The 18,529-nt window shown below is 44.1% G+C and overlaps 1 protein-coding gene across 1 annotated transcript; it reads left to right on the top strand.

Moving 5' to 3' along the window:
• The first annotated feature begins 1,406 nt into the window (after positions 1-1,406).
• LOC146701100 (uncharacterized) lies at positions 1,407-15,930 on the top strand. Its single transcript, XM_085469288.1, has 3 exons — positions 1,407-2,023; positions 2,966-4,528; positions 15,840-15,930. The coding sequence occupies exons 1-3, from the start codon at positions 1,407-1,409 to the stop codon at positions 15,928-15,930; spliced, it is 2,271 nt and encodes a 756-aa protein (XP_085325414.1).
• Positions 15,931-18,529: the final 2,599 nt, after the last annotated feature.

Genomic DNA, 18,529 nt, shown 5'->3' with positions numbered 1-18,529 from the left:
CTAACCTCTCTCCGTGCTACTTTGATCTTGCCCTCTAGCCTCATTCTCCATGGAGGGTACTGCCCCTTGTGGCTGTTCAACTTGTAGCCAAGCATCTCACTGATCACTGCTGCCGTATTGTAGATCAGCTTGTTAGTGTCGGTAATCGTGGTTGTAGGTATTGCCCGTAGTGCTGCATTAACATCATCTAGCAGACCTTCTGAGGGTACTTCACGTAATCTTGGTAACCGGCTACGGGGGATCCAGGTTTCAAGCTTGGCCATGATCCTATCTTTCAGGTCAGTTCCTCTCGCACTCAACGATCCTTCTCCTATCACACTTGGGGCTATGTACCCAATCTCGGGTGGGGGTGATGATATCTCCCCCCTGACCTGGCGTCCTGACTCCTCCTTGCCGTAGCATTTGTGTTGTACCTCGTCAATCTCTAGCTGTGAGAGCAGTCCCTTCTTTCGAATGTTGGAACACTGAGCTACTAGTTGTTTCGCCGTCATTGTGGATGTTGGGTATCGAAGAATCCATAGGTCCCTCATCCTATTCATGTAGCCCCTTCCGCCGGGGTTACTTGCGTAGTAGCATTCCAACAACGCCCTGTTTTCGTCCCTTGCCCACCGATGCCTTCTTGTTCCAGTAGCCCACTTTTCGTCAGGGTGCCCTGGTTCCTCAACACCTGACGCGGACCTTGTTGATCCGGGCGACGTCCGAGCCGGCATGCCTTCATATTTATCTGTCTCGCTCATGTCTGCGGTAGGCTTGCTTAGCATAGGGGGTCTAGCCTTAGGACCCTTACTGGATACAGACGCCCCAGGCAGGAATCGAACTTGCGATCCTCTGTTCCAAAGGCGTGTAGTCTAACCACTACGCTATCCAGCTGCTATGGGTATATATATATATATATACATATATTAGGGGTGCAACGATACACAAAATTCACGGTTCGGTTCGGTTCGATACTTTGGTGTCACGGTTCGATATTTTTTCGATACAAAATAAAATGTTCATGCCTTTTTAATTTGTCATTTATTAAAATTAAAAATATATATTTTAACTCAAAAGTACAGTTTTAAAATTTAACCCTAACCCTTGTGCGTGTTTTTTATTTTGACAGCGAATGTGCACCTGCGGACCACTTATGTGCAGCCCTGGTTATTTAGCTCGTCATATTGCAGCCACAGAAATTATTTTGTCCATGAAACCATAAAGCTGCACTTTCTTTTTGCCTTATAGTCTGATTTGACAAAGATACTTCCGGTTGAGTGAACGCTGGCGCGACTGGCTGCCGCTACTCACCGGCCGCCACTCACCACTATCGCTAACGTTAACGCTACTGGACTCTGGACTTTTGGACTTCTGTCCTACTCCTGTTTCTAAGGCCCACCGGTGTCCCTGCCCGGCTGTTCCTGTCCATGATGTGGCCTTTCAGGATCTATGTACTCTCAGTGTGGGTCTGGATCCTTATGTCATCGATCTACCGACTCGGCACTGGACTTCATCAATATACAGCTGATGAGCTCCTCCGGCTCCGCTTCTCTTTAGCTGCTCCGCCATTGGCTGCTCTTCATTTCCACACGGACATTGCCTTCCTCCCTCGCCGAAAGTACGTACATCGAGGCTCCCGTCGGTATTTCCATCAGGATAATTCCAAACCAATTCAGTCCTTCTGGTCCACCTCTGGTCGCTCTCAACGGAACCCCTGCAGGTCTATTGACCACAATGTTCTGACTGGTCTGCCTAGGTCGGCTAACACTCTCATCCAGTCCGACAGTATTCCTGTCAACTTCGGCCTGCTTAATATCCGTTCGCTTACGAACAAAGGACATCTCATCCAGGATCTCCTAACAGACCGTAAGTTTGACTTTTTCTGCTTGACTGAGACATGGCAACAGCCCAATGACTTTTCGCAACTCAACGACTCCACCCCCCCGGGGTTTGTTTACACCTGCCAACCTCGCGAGTCCGGCCGTGGTGGTGGCCTCGCGATAATCTATCGCGAGAACTGGAAAGTCTCGCCGCTGTCCGCCCCTACGTACAGCTCCTTTGAATCTGCTGTTTGTCAACTTTCAGGACCTACCCCAACTGTAATAGCTGTCATCTACCGCCCCCCCAAAATTTAATTCTGTTTTTATCAGTGACTTTGCCGATCTGCTGACCAATCTAGCTACTGTCTCCCCTAATATAATATTGCTGGGTGACTTTAACGTTCACGTGGACAACTGCGACCATCCTCTTACCAAGGACCTTCTATCCTGCCTTGATAGCTTCAGCCTTAAACAATACATAAACTTCCCTACCCACATTAAGGGCCACACTTTGGACTTAGTCTGCTGTTCTGGACTTACCCCTCCATCTGTACAGCTGACGAACTGCCAATTTCGGACCATCTACTTCTCTCCTTTAATGTTCACATGACCCTCTCTGTAATTAACAACCCCCGTATTATCTCTTTCCGGAATATTAAGAATATAAATCTTGATATCCTTTCCTCTGCTTTTTCTAGCTGCTTGTCTTCTAACAACTTAGCTATTCAAGAGGACCTGGTACTTTTTTATAATCATAGCCTTAGTAGTATTTTAAATTCCCTGGCTCCACAAAAAACCAGAACTGTACTTTTTTCTCGCTCTGCACCCTGGTACACCCCTGAACTCCGGCTACTGAAAGCTAAAGGCCGACAGCTTGAACGCCTCTATAAGAAAACTGGCCTTACTATTCATAAGGATATGTTTAATAACCACGTTCTGTTTTACCAGGAATGTATTAGTCAAACCAAATCTGCTTATTACTCTGCTATTGTCTGCTCAAGTAAGAACTCTACCAAGACCCTTTTCTCACTATTCAATTCTTTTAACAGGCCACCTGATTCTCTCCCTGCTCATCTCTATTCATCTAACTTCTGTGATGCTCTAATGCTATTCTTTATTGATAAAATTCATAAAATACACTTAGACCTGGACCCTAATGCTCAATGTAGCTTCTCTGTCCTAACTCCTCCCCCTTCTCACTTCCTCTCTGTTTTTCAACTTCCATCCTTAGCTGATATTGCTGATCTCATCCATAAATCAAAGCCTTCTACCTGCCAGCTCGATCCTATCCCCACTGTCCTCGTCAAAGCCTGCTTACTCCCTCTCCTTCCCCTCATATCTGCTATTATTCACTCTTCACTCACCACTGGAACTGTTCCTGCTTCCTTCAAAGTTGCTGCTATTACCCCAATTCTGAAAAAAACTGGTCTAGATCCCAACAACTTTAATAATTTTCGTCCTATCTCCAATCTACCATTTCTCTCAAAAATCCTTGAAAAAATAGTTGCTTCACAAGTCCATCTTCACCTAACTGATAATAACCTTTACGAACAGTTCCAGTCCGGCTTTCGTCCTTTACATAGCACTGAAACTGCTCTTATAAAAATAACAAACGACCTTCTTATAGCAGCTGATTCTGGTCTCCTCTCCATCCTTATCCTTCTTGATCTGAGTGCAGCTTTTGACATCATCTCTCATCCCATTCTCCTTAGCAGATTAGCTTCTATTGGTCTCTCTCACACTCCACTAGCCTGGTTTAAATCATACCTATCTGACCGCACTCAGTTCATTCAATTAAAATCCTTCACTTCTCAGCTTTCTCCTTTATCCACTGGGGTGCCCCAGGGATCTGTCCTCGGGCCCCTTCTTTTCATCATCTACCTTCTTCCACTCGGACATATTTTTCGTAAATATAATATTCAGTTCCACTGCTACGCCGATGACACCCAGCTCTATCTCTCTACCAAACCTGACTCTACTCTTCCTCCACCCTCCCTCATCCTCTGTCTAGCTGAACTTAATTCTTGGTTCTCCTCCAACTTTCTTAAACTCAACAGCAATAAATCGGAACTTCTTCTGGTTGGCACCAAACGACTGCTATCCAGAATTAACAATTTCTCTCTCACCATCAATAACTCGCTGGTCCCTATCTCTCCTTCTGTGAAAAGCTTGGGTGTCATTCTCGATAGCACATTATCCTTTAACTCGCATATCAATAATATTACACGTGCAGCATATTTCCAACTCCGTAACATTAATCGCCTCCGCCCCTTCCTCACACCTCACGCAACTGCCATTCTCATCCATAATCTTGTTATCTCTAGAATTGACTACTGCAACTCATTATTATTTGGCCTCACACAAAAATCTATCAACAAGCTCCAACTTGTCCAGAACTCTGCTGCCCGTATTATTACTAGGACTTCTTCTACCCACCACATCTCCCCAATCCTGAAGCAACTTCACTGGCTCCCGGTCAAATTTCGCATCCATTTTAAAATAATTCTGTATACATTCAAGGCTATTCATTCTCTCTCTCCACCGTACCTCTCTGACTTATTACAGATGAAGCTCCCATCCGGCTGCCTCAGATCTTCATCTTCTCTTTCTCTCTCTGTTCCCTCTGCTCGTCTGATCACAATGGGAGAGAGGGCCTTTAGTTGCTCTGCCCCTCGACTTTGGAATTCCCTACCCCCGGACCTCAGAAATATTAGCTCATTCTCTCTTTTTAAGTCCACCCTTAAAACTCATCTGTTTAAAATTGCCTATTCTTAAATTTCTGTATGTTTTAACTTTTATCTTCTATTTTTATCATTGTGTATATTTCCAGTTTTTATCTGTTGTACAGTGTCCTTGGGTGCTTTGAAAGGCACTATTTAAATAAAATGTATTATTATTATTATTATTATTATTATTATTATTATTATTATTTGTCATAACTTCTCCGTTTTGTGGTAAGCTTTTCTTTGGCTGTCACTTCTTCACCCTGACCTGTCTTATTTGGCTCAGCAGAACTAAAATATATATCCTGCTGCTTTTACACGGACTCACATAAGCTCAGCGATTCTCTGCACGATCAACCTCTCACATGTTTAAGCTGCGGGAGATTTCACTTGTCATGTTTGCGTAGTAAGCTAACGATTGATAAGACGATGTCAGAGGAATTGGTGCACAAATTATCATCACTCACCAATCAGTGCTGTCGCTCTCTATACACAGTTCGCACGATTGCAAAGTGAAAGCAAAAAAACAAGCGCAAATTCAAACACGATTTCAATATGTCACATATTGTCACTTCCGGCGCCCCCCGTGTGCGGCAGCCTGTTACAGCAGCTCTGCTCATTCTGAGTTTCTTTCTTTCTTATCTTTTTTCTCGTAATTTTTTTGTAACTAACGTATTAGTAATTAGACTCTGCAACCATGTTCTACCGTTTTGTGCTAGTCCTGGTCGTTTTTCTCAGTTTATTTCTACTTTTTTCACCCGTGTCTGGGGACCCAGAGCAGAGATCCTTTGTTTACAGTAAGGATCAGCTGTTAGCGCTGCGTCCTGCAGCGGTACTGCCGGCGGACAGACCCGATATTCCCAGCGAGCTGAGGAGGAAAAGACGGGGGTGTCGTGCTGGGAAGGAGCGCCGTCGCCCGAGAAGGAGACGTTATTGACCATCTCTTCCTTCTGTAATTATTGGAAACGTAAGATCTTTGCCCAATAAGATGGATGAGCTCATGTCGCTAACCTGGTCACAGAGGGAGTACCGGCAATGTAGCATCATGATGCTAACGGAGTCGTGGCTAACATCGCTAACTCCGGACACAAGCGTGACACTACCGGGATTCCAGCTGCTGCGAGCGGACAGGACCAGAGACAGCGGTAAGAGGAAAGGAGGAGGACTGGCAGTTTTTGTGAACGACAGATGGTGTAACCCTGGGCACATCACTGTAAAAGAGCAACTCTGCAGCAGAGACATTGAGCTGTTAGCCGTTAGCATGCGTCCGTACTACCTGCCCCGGGAGTTCTCGCATGTTATCGCGATAACAGCGTATGTCCCCCCCTCGGCCAACGCGGATGCAGCCTGTGACTCTCTCCACTCTGTGGTCAGCAGACTGCAAACACAATCACCGAGAGCCCTTCTCATAATATCAGGGGACTTCAATCATGCCTCACTGGACTCCACACTGCCCACCTTCACCCAGTATGTGACCTGCCCAACCAGAGTCAATAAAACACTGGACTTACTGTATGCCAATGCAGAAGAGGCATACAGTTCATCACCTCTCCCTCCCCTGGGCAGATCTGATCACAACCTGGTGCACCTTGTCCCTGTGTATGAGCCCTTAGTGCGCAGGGAGCCACCAGCCACCCGCACAGTACAGAGATGGTCAGAGGAGAGCGAGGAGGCTCTTAAGGATTGTTTTGAGTCGACTGTGTGGGAGGTGATTTGTGATGACCACGGAGAGGACATCGACAGCCTTACTACATGCATTACTGACTATATAAACTTCTGTGTGGATAACACTGTACCTACCAGGACTGTACGGTGTTTCTCCAACAACAAACCTTGGATTACCCCAGAAATTAAAACCGTCCTCAAGCAGAAGAGGAGGGCCTTCAAATCCAGAGACAAAGAGGAGTTGAAAAGGGTGCAGAGAGAGCTGAGGGGACTGATAAGGAATGGGAAGGAGAGCTACAGGCAGAAGATGGAGAACCAGCTTCAACAAAACAACGTTGGTGAAGTCTGGAGAGGCCTCAGAACCATCTCGGGCCACAAACAGCAGAACTCTCTGCCTGGGAGGGATGTGAGGTGGGCAAATGAACTGAATCATTTCTTCAACAGATTTGATTCAGCCATGAGGCAGTCTGCAACATCGGCTGCAGACTCACCCACCCCCACTGCTGCTGTTCCACCTCAGACACTTCACACCTCCTCTATTCACCCTGCTCACTCCCCCCCACCCCCAACTGCAGCATCCAATACACACTCAACACAAGGCTCCAGCCTGTCTCTCTCAACCACCCAGGTTAGGAGAGAACTGAGGAGGATTAATGGCAAGAAGGCAGCGGGTCCAGATGGCATCAGCTCGAGGGTCGTCAGGTCCTGCGCGGACCAACTGTGTGGGGTGATGGAGCACCTCTTCAACCTGAGCCTGAGGTTGGGAAGAGTCCCACAGCTCTGGAAAACCTCCTGTGTTGTACCAGTGCCAAAGACTTCACGCCCCAAGGACCTCAACAGCTACAGGCCGGTGGCTCTGACATCCCACCTGATGAAGACCCTGGAGCGGTTGGTCCTGGCTCAGCTTCGGCGCCTAATAAGCTCATCACTGGACCCACTTCAGTTTGCCTACCAGCCTGGCATTGGAGCGGATGATGCCGTCATTCACCTCCTACATCGTTCCCTCGCTCACCTGGAGACCGCTGGAAGCACTGTGAGAATCATGTTCTTTGATTTCTCCAGTGCCTTCAACACTATTCTTCCCTCGGTTCTAAAGGACAAGCTGGTGAACTCTGGAGTGGACCATCACCTCACTACCTGGATCCTGGACTACCTCACCGACCGACCACAGTATGTGAGGACTCAGGGCTGTGTGTCGGACAGGGTCGTCTGCAGTACGGGGGCCCCACAGGGAACGGTTCTGGCTCCGTTCCTCTTCACCATCTACACTGCAGACTTCTCCCACAATTCCACCCAGTGTTTCCTGCAGAAGTTCTCTGATGACTCTGCAATAGTCGGCCTCATTACTGATGGGGACGACAAGGAGTACAGAGGTCTGACCCAAGACTTTGTGGACTGGTGCCAGCTGAACTACCTCCAGATCAACGCTAGTAAAACCAAGGAACTGGTGGTAGACTTCCGCAGGCACAAGCATTCTCCACTGCAACCACTGAACATCCAAGGTATGGACATTGAGGCTGTGGACAGCTACAGGTACCTTGGTGTTCATCTGAACAATAGACTGGACTGGACTCATAACTCAGACGCCCTCTACAGGAAAGGGCAGAGCAGGCTGTACCTGCTGCGGAGACTCAGGTCGTTTGGAGTGGAGGGCCCACTCCTGAAGACCTTCTATGACTCTGTTGTGGCTTCTGCTATCTTTTATGGCGTGGTCTGCTGGGGCGGCAGCATCTCTGCTGGGGACAGGAAGAGACTGAACAGGGTGATCCGAAGAGCCAGCTCTGTTCTAGGATGCCCTCTGGACCCAGTGGAGGTGGTGAGTGACAGGAGAACGGCGGCTAAGCTGTCATCCCTGATGGACAACATCTCCCACCCCATGCAGCAGACTGTGACAGCACTGAGCAGCTCCTTCAGTGGGAGACTGCGGCACCCACGGTGTGGGATGGAGAGATTTCGCAGGTCTTTCCTCCCCACTGCTGTCAGACTCCATAATGAAGACTTTAACTGATCAAGCACACACATCCATACATATGCAATAATACTAAGTGCAATAATCCTTTCTGTCGTCGTTGTATTTTTACTCAGTTGTATATAGTATTTGTATTTGTATTCTATTTTTATCTTATTGTATATTTATTTTATTTTATTCTACTGTATATAGTATTTTATTTTATTCTATTCTGTACAGTTGTGTACTGTATTTATTCTTATTGTATTCTAATTTTTGCCTCATAACTTTTGCACTGTCCACTCCTGCTGTGACAAAACAAATTTCCCACGTGTGGGACTAATAAAGGTTATCTTATCTTATCTTATCTTATATTGACAGTGGCTCACCGATGCCAATGACATAATTACCCAGCTACATTTCTGAAAGAATGCAAAAGCATTGACATATATTTTTCCTTCCTACAATAGCCCGACGGGCAGGGAAGAGATAGATTTTGGTAGCCCGACTGAAAAAATCGCTAGCCCCAGGACGTCGGGCTAGCGATATTGCAAGCCCTGTATCTGATTGAGGAATCACTCATCTTTGGAAAAGAGAGTTTATTACAGAGAAATGTCTCTTTCCAAAATAAAAGCTATACTATCCGCGTCTTCTGGGCTATATTCTCAGCAGCATAAGGAGAATCATGTGCTAACAGCTGTCTAAATGACTCGGCTAAAGTTAGTAGCATGCTTGTTGTTTTTGTTTTTGCACTAGGATGATGTCGGCGTAAATGTGCAGTCATATTCATTGTGTTCCCACTAGTGCTTTCAGGTTAATCTCGTTGAAATGACCTTAACGCCACAACACGGCAAATCTCCGTTAACGAGCTACCGCCGATCGCCCCGTGCATGGGGCTAGACGGCCAACACGTTAACGAGCTAACTGCGCTAACACACTAGTTCCCACCCATATAATTGAGCATTGCGTGGCACATCCAACATACTGTTTTACTTTAGTCCATGACGCGCTTACCTTCAGGGTCATACGTCACATGAAAAACAAAATAATTCCAAACGCCAGATCTGAATGAGGGTGGGGGAGGTCCATGTTGCAAGGAGAGCTTAACTTCTGTCTTGCTAGCTTGCCCTGCGCTCTTCCTTCTGACTATGCTGTGTGTGTTGAGCGCTCAGTGGATCTGCGCTCGACAGTGCAGCCTAGGCGGAGTAGTCGAACGCAGATTCACTGAGCGCTCAACACAGACAGTATCGTCAGAAGGAAAGTTGATAAAATAAATTAAAAATTTTGTATTGTTCGATACATATGCGTACCGAACCGAAAGCACTGTATCGAACGGTTCAATATCGATACGAATATCGTTGCACCCCTAATATATATATATATATATATATATATATATATATATATATATTAAAAAAAAAAACACCCAGCACGCCCCTGCGGGCGGTTTATCCTTCAAGCTCGGGTCCTCTACCAGAGGCCTGGGAGGTTGAGGGTCCTGCGCAGTATCTTAGCTGTTCCCAGGACTGCGCTCTTCTGGACAGAGATCTCCGATGTTGTTCCCGGGATCTGCTGGAGCCACTCGCCTAGCTTGGGAGTCACCGCACCTAGTGCTCCGATTACCACGGGGACCACCGTTACCTTCACCCTCCACATCCTCTCGAGCTCTTCTCTGAGCCCTTGGTATTTCTCCAGCTTCTCGTGTTCCTTCTTCCTGATATTGCTGTCATTCGGAACCGCTACATCGATCACTACGGCCGTCTTCTTCTGTTTGTCTACCACCACTATGTCCGGTTGGTTAGCCACCACCATTTTGTCCGTCTGTATCTGGAAGTCCCACAGGATCTTAGCTCGGTCATTCTCCACCACCCTTGGGGGCATCTCCCATTTTGACCTCGGGACTTCCAGGTTATACTCGGCACAGATGTTCCTGTACACTATGCCGGCCACTTGGTTATGGCGTTCCATGTATGCCTTTCCTGCTAGCATCTTGCACCCTGCTGTTATGTCCTGGATTGTCTCTGGGGCATCTTTACACAGCCTGCACCTGGGGTCTTGCCTGGTGTGATAGACCCCAGCCTCTATGGATCTTGTGCTCAGAGCTTGTTCTTGTGCTGCCATGATTAGTGCCTCTGTGCTGTCTTTCAGTCCAGCTTTGTCCAGCCACTGGTAGGATTTCTGGATATCAGCCACCTCCTCTATCTGCCGGTGGTACATACCGTGCAGGGGCCTGTCCTTCCATGATGGTTCCTCATCTCCCTCCTCTTTCTTGGGTTTCTGCTGCCTGAGGTATTCACTGAGCACTCAGTCAGTTGGGGCCATCTTCCCAATGTATTCTTGGATGTTCGTTGTCTCATCCTGGACTGTGGTGCTGACACTCACCAGTCCCCGGCCCCCTTCCTTCCGCTTAGCGTACAGCCTCAGGGTGCTGGACTTGGGGTGAAACCCTCCATGCATGGTAAGGAGCTTTCTTGTCTTTATGTCAGTGGCTTCTATCTCCTCCTTTGGCCAGCCTATTACCCCAGCAGGGTACCTGATCATGGGCAGGGCGTACGTGTTGATGGCCCGGATCTTGTTCTTACCGTTCAGCTGACTCCTCAGGACTTGCCTGACCCTCTGCAGGTACTTGGTGGTTGCAGCTTTTCTAGCGGCCTCTTCATGGTTCCCATTTGCCTGCGGGATCCCCAAGTACTTGTAACTGTCCTCTATGTCTGCAATGTTGCCTTCTGGTAGTTCAATCCCCTCAGTTCTGACTACCTTCCCTCTCTTTGTTACCATCCGGCTACACTTCTCCAGTCCGAACGACATTCCAATGTCATTGCTGTATAGCCTGGTAGTGTGGATCAGTGAATCGATGTCTCGTTCACTCTTGGCATACAGCTTGATGTCATCCATGTACAGGAGGTGGCTGACAACTGCTCCGTTCCGTAGTCGGTATCCGTAGCCAGTCTTGTTAATGATCTCACTGAGGGGGTTCAGGCCTATGCAGAACAGCAGTGGGGACAGAGCATCTCCTTGGTAGATCCCGCACCTGATGGTGACTTGTGCTATGGGCTTGGAGTTGGCCTCTAGTGTTGTACGCCACATCCCCATTGAGTTCCTGATGAAGGCTCTTAGGGTCCCATTGATCTTGTACAATTCTAGGCATTCCAGTATCCAGCTGTGGGGCATTGAGTCATAGGCCTTCTTGTAATCAATCCAGGCAGTGAACAGGTTGGTCAGTCTGGTCTTGCAGTCTCGGCTGATTGTTCTGTCTACCAGTAGCTGGTGTTTTGCGCCTCTGGTATTCTTGCCAATTCCTTTCTGTGTCCCGCTCATGTATTGACCCATATATATATATATATATATATATATATATATACAGTGCTATCTTCATTTTAGATGTCAGTGTTTTCTTTTGCGTGGAAACCGGGTCCAAGTGGCTCTTTGGGTGTTAAAGGTTGCAGACCCCTGGTCTAGCTAAAGATCTGGATATGGGGTTTAGCCCTGCAGAAAATCAGTGGGGACAGAGCTTCTCCTTGGTAAATCATCAGCTTAATAGTTAATGGATCATCTTGAAATTGGTGTCTAGTGTTGTTTGCCATATCCCAGTTGAATTCCGGGTGAAGGCTCTTAGGGTCCTGTTGATCTTGTACAGTTTTAGGCATCCCAGGATCCATGTGCTATGCATTGAGTCAAGACTGTCTGGCCTTCGGTTAGCCATTCTATGTATCTTATACACTGTTAGGTGGTTCATTCGTGCTGCCATGGCGCGCAGTTAGCTTCTTTAGCTAGTTGGTGTGGATTATGTCAGAGTGGTGACATGTCAGGGTGTTGCTATCCAGCTCTTCATATTTGAGACTCTTTCCTTGGATATACCAGATGGTTACTGGCAAGGTTACCATAGTTAACTGAAACAAAAAAACCCTAAAACTTAAAAAACACTCATGTAAGACCTCTTTCAATACTTGGGATACAGATTTGAATGCTTACCTGGGTGCTGGACCAATAGCTAAGGTTCAACTACTAGAGCAAATTGGATGACTAATAAAACGCTCTGAGAACTTGGTTAGATTAACTTGTATTCACAAATGAATAATCTCATATACATACAATGAAAACAATAGCATTACATGAAAGGAAAAATTGGGCCCAAATCATGGAAAATAATAAACAAAACACTCCCTCGGGCGATTTTGCTCAGTCTCTCTAGTGTCAGGCCACACCTTGAAGTGCGAGTCCAGCAATAAGGCTTCTCCTTGCAGGATACGCAAAGGAGAAATGAGGTGCAATTCTGTCCTACCACGTAAGTAGACTCTGTACAGTTCAAGGCTCGTCCAAAGAATTTAGTTTTGTTTTCCGACCAATCATCTCAAGGACTCATGGAGGGGTACATCCGAAAAAACCTGACCTGTATAACAGAATCAGAGTAACTTTCAGAAATCTCCACTTAGACATCCATACATATATTTTTTCCTATATTTTCTACATACATTCTAGCAAAGTTGCAGTTTCTGCCTCTCCAGTGTACAGAAAGAAAGACAAAATATCCCCAAACACTGACGATGATTATTTCTTACTAAAGTAAACAACAAAATGGGCTCTCCTGGAGCTTCAAAATGTTGATGGTGCAGCGTCATAGCACAAAAAAATCCCCACCACCTTTTCTTTAAACTGCATTCACTTCACAATAAATACAACTAGAGGTTTGATACACAAACATACAATCTCTACAGCATACATTTAACCTGCAGTCTTTACATACAGTGTTATAGGAAGCTAACAAAATCTAATATAAGGTTTGATCTTCACAATTGTACATTTACAACCACAGGCTAATAGCAATGGCCGCGATAGCTGTTAGCATGTCATCGTTGATCGCTTAACATCACAATATTCTTACTCAGAACAAGTTAACTCACCCAGAAGAATCCCAGCAATAGCAAAACTCCTCTCCAATTAAGAACAGTACCCAGACAGTTTATTTCCTCTATACAATCCGGATAAAGAAAGCCAACCATGTTTCACACTTGGAAAACCAAAGTTTTTTTCCTCTCCCTTTTTCCTGATCTCAGTAGCACCCCCCCCCCCCCCCCCCCCCCCCCAATATACTTCAAAGACCATCTGGACATCATAAACACCTGCTATTTAATTATTTCTCATCAAAACAATTTTACTTAATAAAGCTTAATAATGAACACAACTTTTCAACCTCACTCATAACATACTCAAACCATTAGTAACTCTCTAAGGTTACACTCACACTGTGAAACAGTAAAACTAACAAATGTTTTTGTGAACTTCAAAAGCTAACTAAAATAAAATACAAGTTAAGAGCAAACATCCTTATTTTTTGTATCTATTACGTTGGCAAAAACATTATTCCAGCTATTGAAAGACATGTTTATTGTCTGTCACACTATAGCTTAACTGCATTGGAAATGTTTTTTTTTGTTTTGTTTTTTGGTCTTTTTATTTTTCATTTTGTTTTTATAATACCTGCCCTTATTTTCCTAAATCTTACCTTCACATAGTAATTCAAAAGACTAAAACGAACACTGGTACTACTAAAAACTAAACTAAAACTAAACATCTGCAAAAGAAATTCAACTCTGGAAATGAACTGAAACTAAACTGAATTAAAAAGTCAAAACATAAAAAATAAATAAATGAAAACCACTTAGAAAATAAAAAAATATATTATAACTCTGGTTACTGGACCCTGTTCTGCAGTTCTGATACTATCCCTCCATGTTACCCTGATCTTGGTCTCTAGTCTCCTACTCCATGAATCTTACTGCTCCTTGTGGCTGCTTATCTTTCTCTGGTATAGATCTGCTGGCTTGTTTTAGTTATGGCCTGTAATGCCGCATTCACATCTTCTTGTAGACTTTCACATAGTCTTGGTAGTCAGCCAAGGACGGTCCAGGTTTCCAGGTCAGCCATGATGTTTTGCACAGGTCAGCTGCTCTTGCATTCAACACATCAGTTGTTCTTGTGGCTTGGTACCAAATCTCGTGGGTGGAGATGATATTTCCCCCCTGACCTAACGTCCTGGCTCGCCCTTGCCCTAGCATATGTGTTCTACCTCACCAGTCATTTGCTGTAATAGCAGTTGCTTATTCCTAATCACGCAGCTAGCTGCTCAGTGTTCCGTGATTAGGGAGTAAAGTTTTATTCTTCATTTTCTCTGTTCAATTAAATGTTATTCCTGGTCCATAAAGACATGGACGGGCGAGTTTGTTGTGAAGGAACTTGATTGCCCTGCAAAGGGTCCCGACCTTCAATCAATAGAATACTTTTGGTAAGAAATTGGAGCAGACAATGCAAGCCAGGTCTTTTTGTCCAACATCAGTGTTTCACTTCTGAGAAAACTGTAAAAAAAAAATTCTCATAAACACTTCAGGAAACCCTGTGCACACACACTAACACATCCTCCAACCACACACGCCCATATTTTGCTCAATTGCGGTTTATTTCACACCTCAAACATTTAGTAAACAATTAAGCAAATACAAGTAATCTGCAATAAATTACAGGTAGTAATAAAATAAACGACTAACTCTTTTACGCTGCGTCCGCACCTACACGGGTATTTTTGAAAACGCAGCTGTTTCGTCCACGTGTTTCGAATCACCGAAAACTGAGCTTTTTTAAAACTCTTTTTTGCGTTTACGTGTGGACGAGGAATACAGAGTTCGTCATGCAGCGTCAAAGGTATGAGCCTTTTTTCACGTCACGCTGTGGCCACATTATTGTTTACATGACATGAATCGCAGAATGGCAGGTAGAGACAAAATACTGTTAATCTGACTGTCTGCAGGTTTTACACGCAGTTACTGTCCCTCCATTTACAAAGGCAGAGGCGTCACGGTGGGATTATTTTACTGTAGCTGTTTTTTTCCTGTGTAATAATATTCAACATTGCTATGAATACATTTTTCAAAAAATGCCTCTCTGTGCAAAATGGGTCTAAAAACATAAACAACTGTGGGATCCTGTTTGTCTGTGATTTGAACTGAGGGAACAAATCGTGGCAGGATCAGCCTGATGTTATTTGGATCCAGCTGTAACTTTACTGTATAAAGAGCAAACATCTCCAACATGTCAGTTAGTCATTACAACAAGTGTTTGTGAAAAATCAAGAATGTGAATGGCCCAGCGCTGCTCCCGACGCAGGGAAAACCAATCCTGCAGGGAGACCTACCTCGGCACTTGTGCAGGTGAAGCCAAAGGGAAGATTTGCTTCACCATATTTTCTAGTCTTTGGCTTAGAATGAAGTTGGTTTGGAAACATATTCAGCGATGCTTCATCTCCTGCTTTGCGTTTCTGTGGGCGCCCGTGCTAGCAGTGTACAAGCGTTTTGTTTTTTTCCTTTTCATACCGCCCCCCCCCCCCCTCCCCTGCAATGGCTCTGCGCCCCCCCTAGGGGGTGGGCCCCACACTTTGGGAAGGTCTGGTCTAAGGTTTTGTCCATTTTTAGTTGCATGCAATTTTGTTTCACTAATAAAGGTTCAGTAAGAAAGATTTATAATCACTCATCTGCTCCTTTCCTGGGTGTTCAGCTGCTAATTTGTTCATCACATCACTATCACTTTCCCATGTTGTTGATCTCAATACTGACATCATTACTATAATCGAATCATCTTCTTGCTTGCTTTCTTTAAGCCAATCAGCCACCATTCTGTGTGGTTTAAATCAGTGCTCTCCATCATTCTCCCTTTCAGACTCTTTTGTGAACCCTCCGTCTGGCTGACAAAAGTGCCTCAGAGCTCTATCCAAGCTTCCATCTTCTTCTTCACCACGACCAAAGTCTAGACTCGTGTCCTGAATCCTATCTCTGATGGGATCTGTTCTGCCATGATGGGTCGTCAGAATCTAATCGCCAAACACATTAATTTCTCTAGCTTAGTAAATCTTGTTAATTCTTCCAAATGAGCCCTCCATATTGAACTATAATATCTAGAAGCTGATTAGCGCATGTGCAGGTCTAATGGCACACTTGTACAAGTGTTACTCTACCAATCTTTGTCTTTAGTTCTCATCTTGTCAGACAAGCTCTCATCCACTTTACCACCCGCATGTTGTTCCCTTCCCAACGTGGCTCTAGGATTGTACAACCAAAGATGATCTAATAGTCATAAAGAACGTGTATTAGACAATAAATATGATCAATAATAGTGCAATAAATAATTTAAAAGAACATTATGAAAAAGCCTAAAAAACCTTTTTAAAATTTGCAGTTGCTGTAGATTAAAGTTTTAATTTGCACCCCTCACTACCGGGTGTATCCTAAAATGCGTTGAATTGTACAAGATTAATCAGGACTATAAGAATCATCAGGAATTTGATGTGGCGAACAACACTAGAGGCCAACTTCAAGCCAACTGCACATGTCAAGATGCCCCATCTCCACAGCTGTCTGCAGTCAGCACAGTAAAGATGATCAATAACAGTGTCATTAATATTTTAAAAGAAAATTTTAGCCTAAAAAACATGCAGTTGCTGTAGATTTAAGCTCAGGGTGTAGCCCACCTCTTGCCCTTTACTTGCTGGGATATGCCCCCCGCTCCAGAGCCTCTTGAGAATAAGTGGACGAAGACGGATGGCTGGATGGATGAATGGCATTGCCTGTGTGGTCAGATTTGTTCCTTTAAAATCTGTTGTCACACAAATTCTGTTAATGCTATGCGTACTGACAATTTAAAATATTACACTCTTATGATTCAAATCCAGCGGCAATAATTACAGCAAGCTGTCCGCTGCTATGCTTTTTTTCAATCGTTTGATTTAAAGGCAGTTTGTTAACACTTATATTCCTCAAAGTAACAAAAAAATCTGTACGCGCACACGTTTTCTCCACTTAGGATGGTAAAGGATGGCTCTCGTTTAGACTGCAGACAGTTATTAAGTCATAGCTTATGGAACACAATGTGGCCTGCATATTCAATATCTTCATTAAACAATTACTGTGCCTTTGTTAAATTGGCCGGCCAGATAATCTTATTAAGCCATTTGCCAGAGGCCTAATTCCATGAAAGGTGATACAGACTATTTTGAGGCATTGCTTGAGCTTTCATATCAGGACCTGGTATTGTGTTTGTAATAGCAAGGCAGTATTATTAAAAAGTAATGTGGGAGTTGAGATGATATTACATATAATGATTATGTATTCTTATTTCCTAATATAAGACTATGGAGACTCACAGGCCATGTTTAGTCATGCTGGCAGACGTTAAGCTTCTTCCACCTTCACATTGCTTCATTGTTGGATATACTACTGCATGGATACAATTCTTTTCTTGCCAATCAGTTTCACAAGTGTACTATTAGGAAACAGCATTTTTCTATTTTGAATTCAATTATATCTATTTAAAAAAGTTTCTAAATATCTACGAAAATGTGATTTATTTAACTATTCAGCAGCTCAACTTCAAAAAGTGAAGCCAACAGAAGCTTAGAATATGTTTTCAGAGCAACAAAATATATATTTTTGCCAAATCTTCACCAAAACATCACTTAGCGTAAACACTGAAATGAAAAGTTGTAAGTTTAATTTTTTTTTCACAAACCTGTGAATGTGCACAAAGTACAGGCAAGGCTTTTTCCAGTTGAGCATCACCTGTATGCTGCATAAACACTGAATTAAAACAAAAAGAAATGTGAAATTTCTGTGCCGTGAAGTCATCTCACAAGTGCTTTGCTGGGACAACTGTTTGTGATGAAAGGAATGACAAAAGACAAAGTCCCATCTTCACTTTATAGTGTAAAAAGATTTTGTAGTTATTCCATTAAAAGGATGCACCTTTATACTGATCTCCTTAACAAATACTGTAAGTTTGTCTTGTTGTCACAGCAATTAGTTAGTTTATTCTTAAATGTATTTTAATGCATTATGTTTGCTTTAAACACTTTCTATTGTACCATTAGATCAATGAAACGGTTTAATTCTTTCATATATGCACATATTTCACTACTTTGGATGTATAGTTACAGCCACAGTCCTGAGGTCTTCACCCACTCAGCCAGTTGTATCTGTCTCTCTTCTTCATATTCTCTCGTTTCCCTTTGTGTGTGTGTTCTGTTATGTGTAACTGCTGAGCCGGGTCCTCCATCGCTTCACTGTGAATAAACACACAGTCACTTATCCGAGTCCTGCATCTTGAGTCCATCTGCACCATTAACGATGAAAGCTACCTCTCTTTGTGTGACCCAACCACAGAAAATATGGTTCAGCCAACCTTTGATAAGATTGTTATTACACATATTATTCCCTTGCAAATGTAATTTAATTTACAAACCCAGCAAAATAAGGAATGCATCTAGTCAATATTCACTAGATTTCAAGCTCAAATAATTAACAGACTTCTGTTGTGTCCATGAACTAACACAGTCACAATAAAAAGTTAACACATTA

The sequence above is a fragment of the Copadichromis virginalis genome, linkage group LG9 (assembly GCF_057382275.1).
Source record: "Copadichromis virginalis isolate Kocher_CV1m ecotype Utaka linkage group LG9, C_Virginalis_male_GT1.1, whole genome shotgun sequence".
In the NCBI taxonomy this organism is placed as follows: Eukaryota; Metazoa; Chordata; class Actinopteri; order Cichliformes; family Cichlidae; genus Copadichromis; species Copadichromis virginalis.
Note: the sequence above shows the minus strand (reverse complement) of the source record. Positions and strands in the feature narration are given on the sequence as shown.

Coding starts and splice junctions, on each gene's coding strand:
- LOC146701100 (XM_085469288.1), top strand. CDS start 1,407: ATGTGGCCTTTCAGGATCTATGTACTCTCAGTGTGGGTCTGGATCCTT. Junction 2,024..2,965: donor TCGCCGCTGTCCGCCCCTAC/GTACAGCTCCTT, acceptor TGCTCAATGTAG/CTTCTCTGTCCTAACTCCTC. Junction 4,529..15,839: donor AGCTCATTCTCTCTTTTTAA/GTCCACCCTTAA, acceptor TCTCCCTTTCAG/ACTCTTTTGTGAACCCTCCG.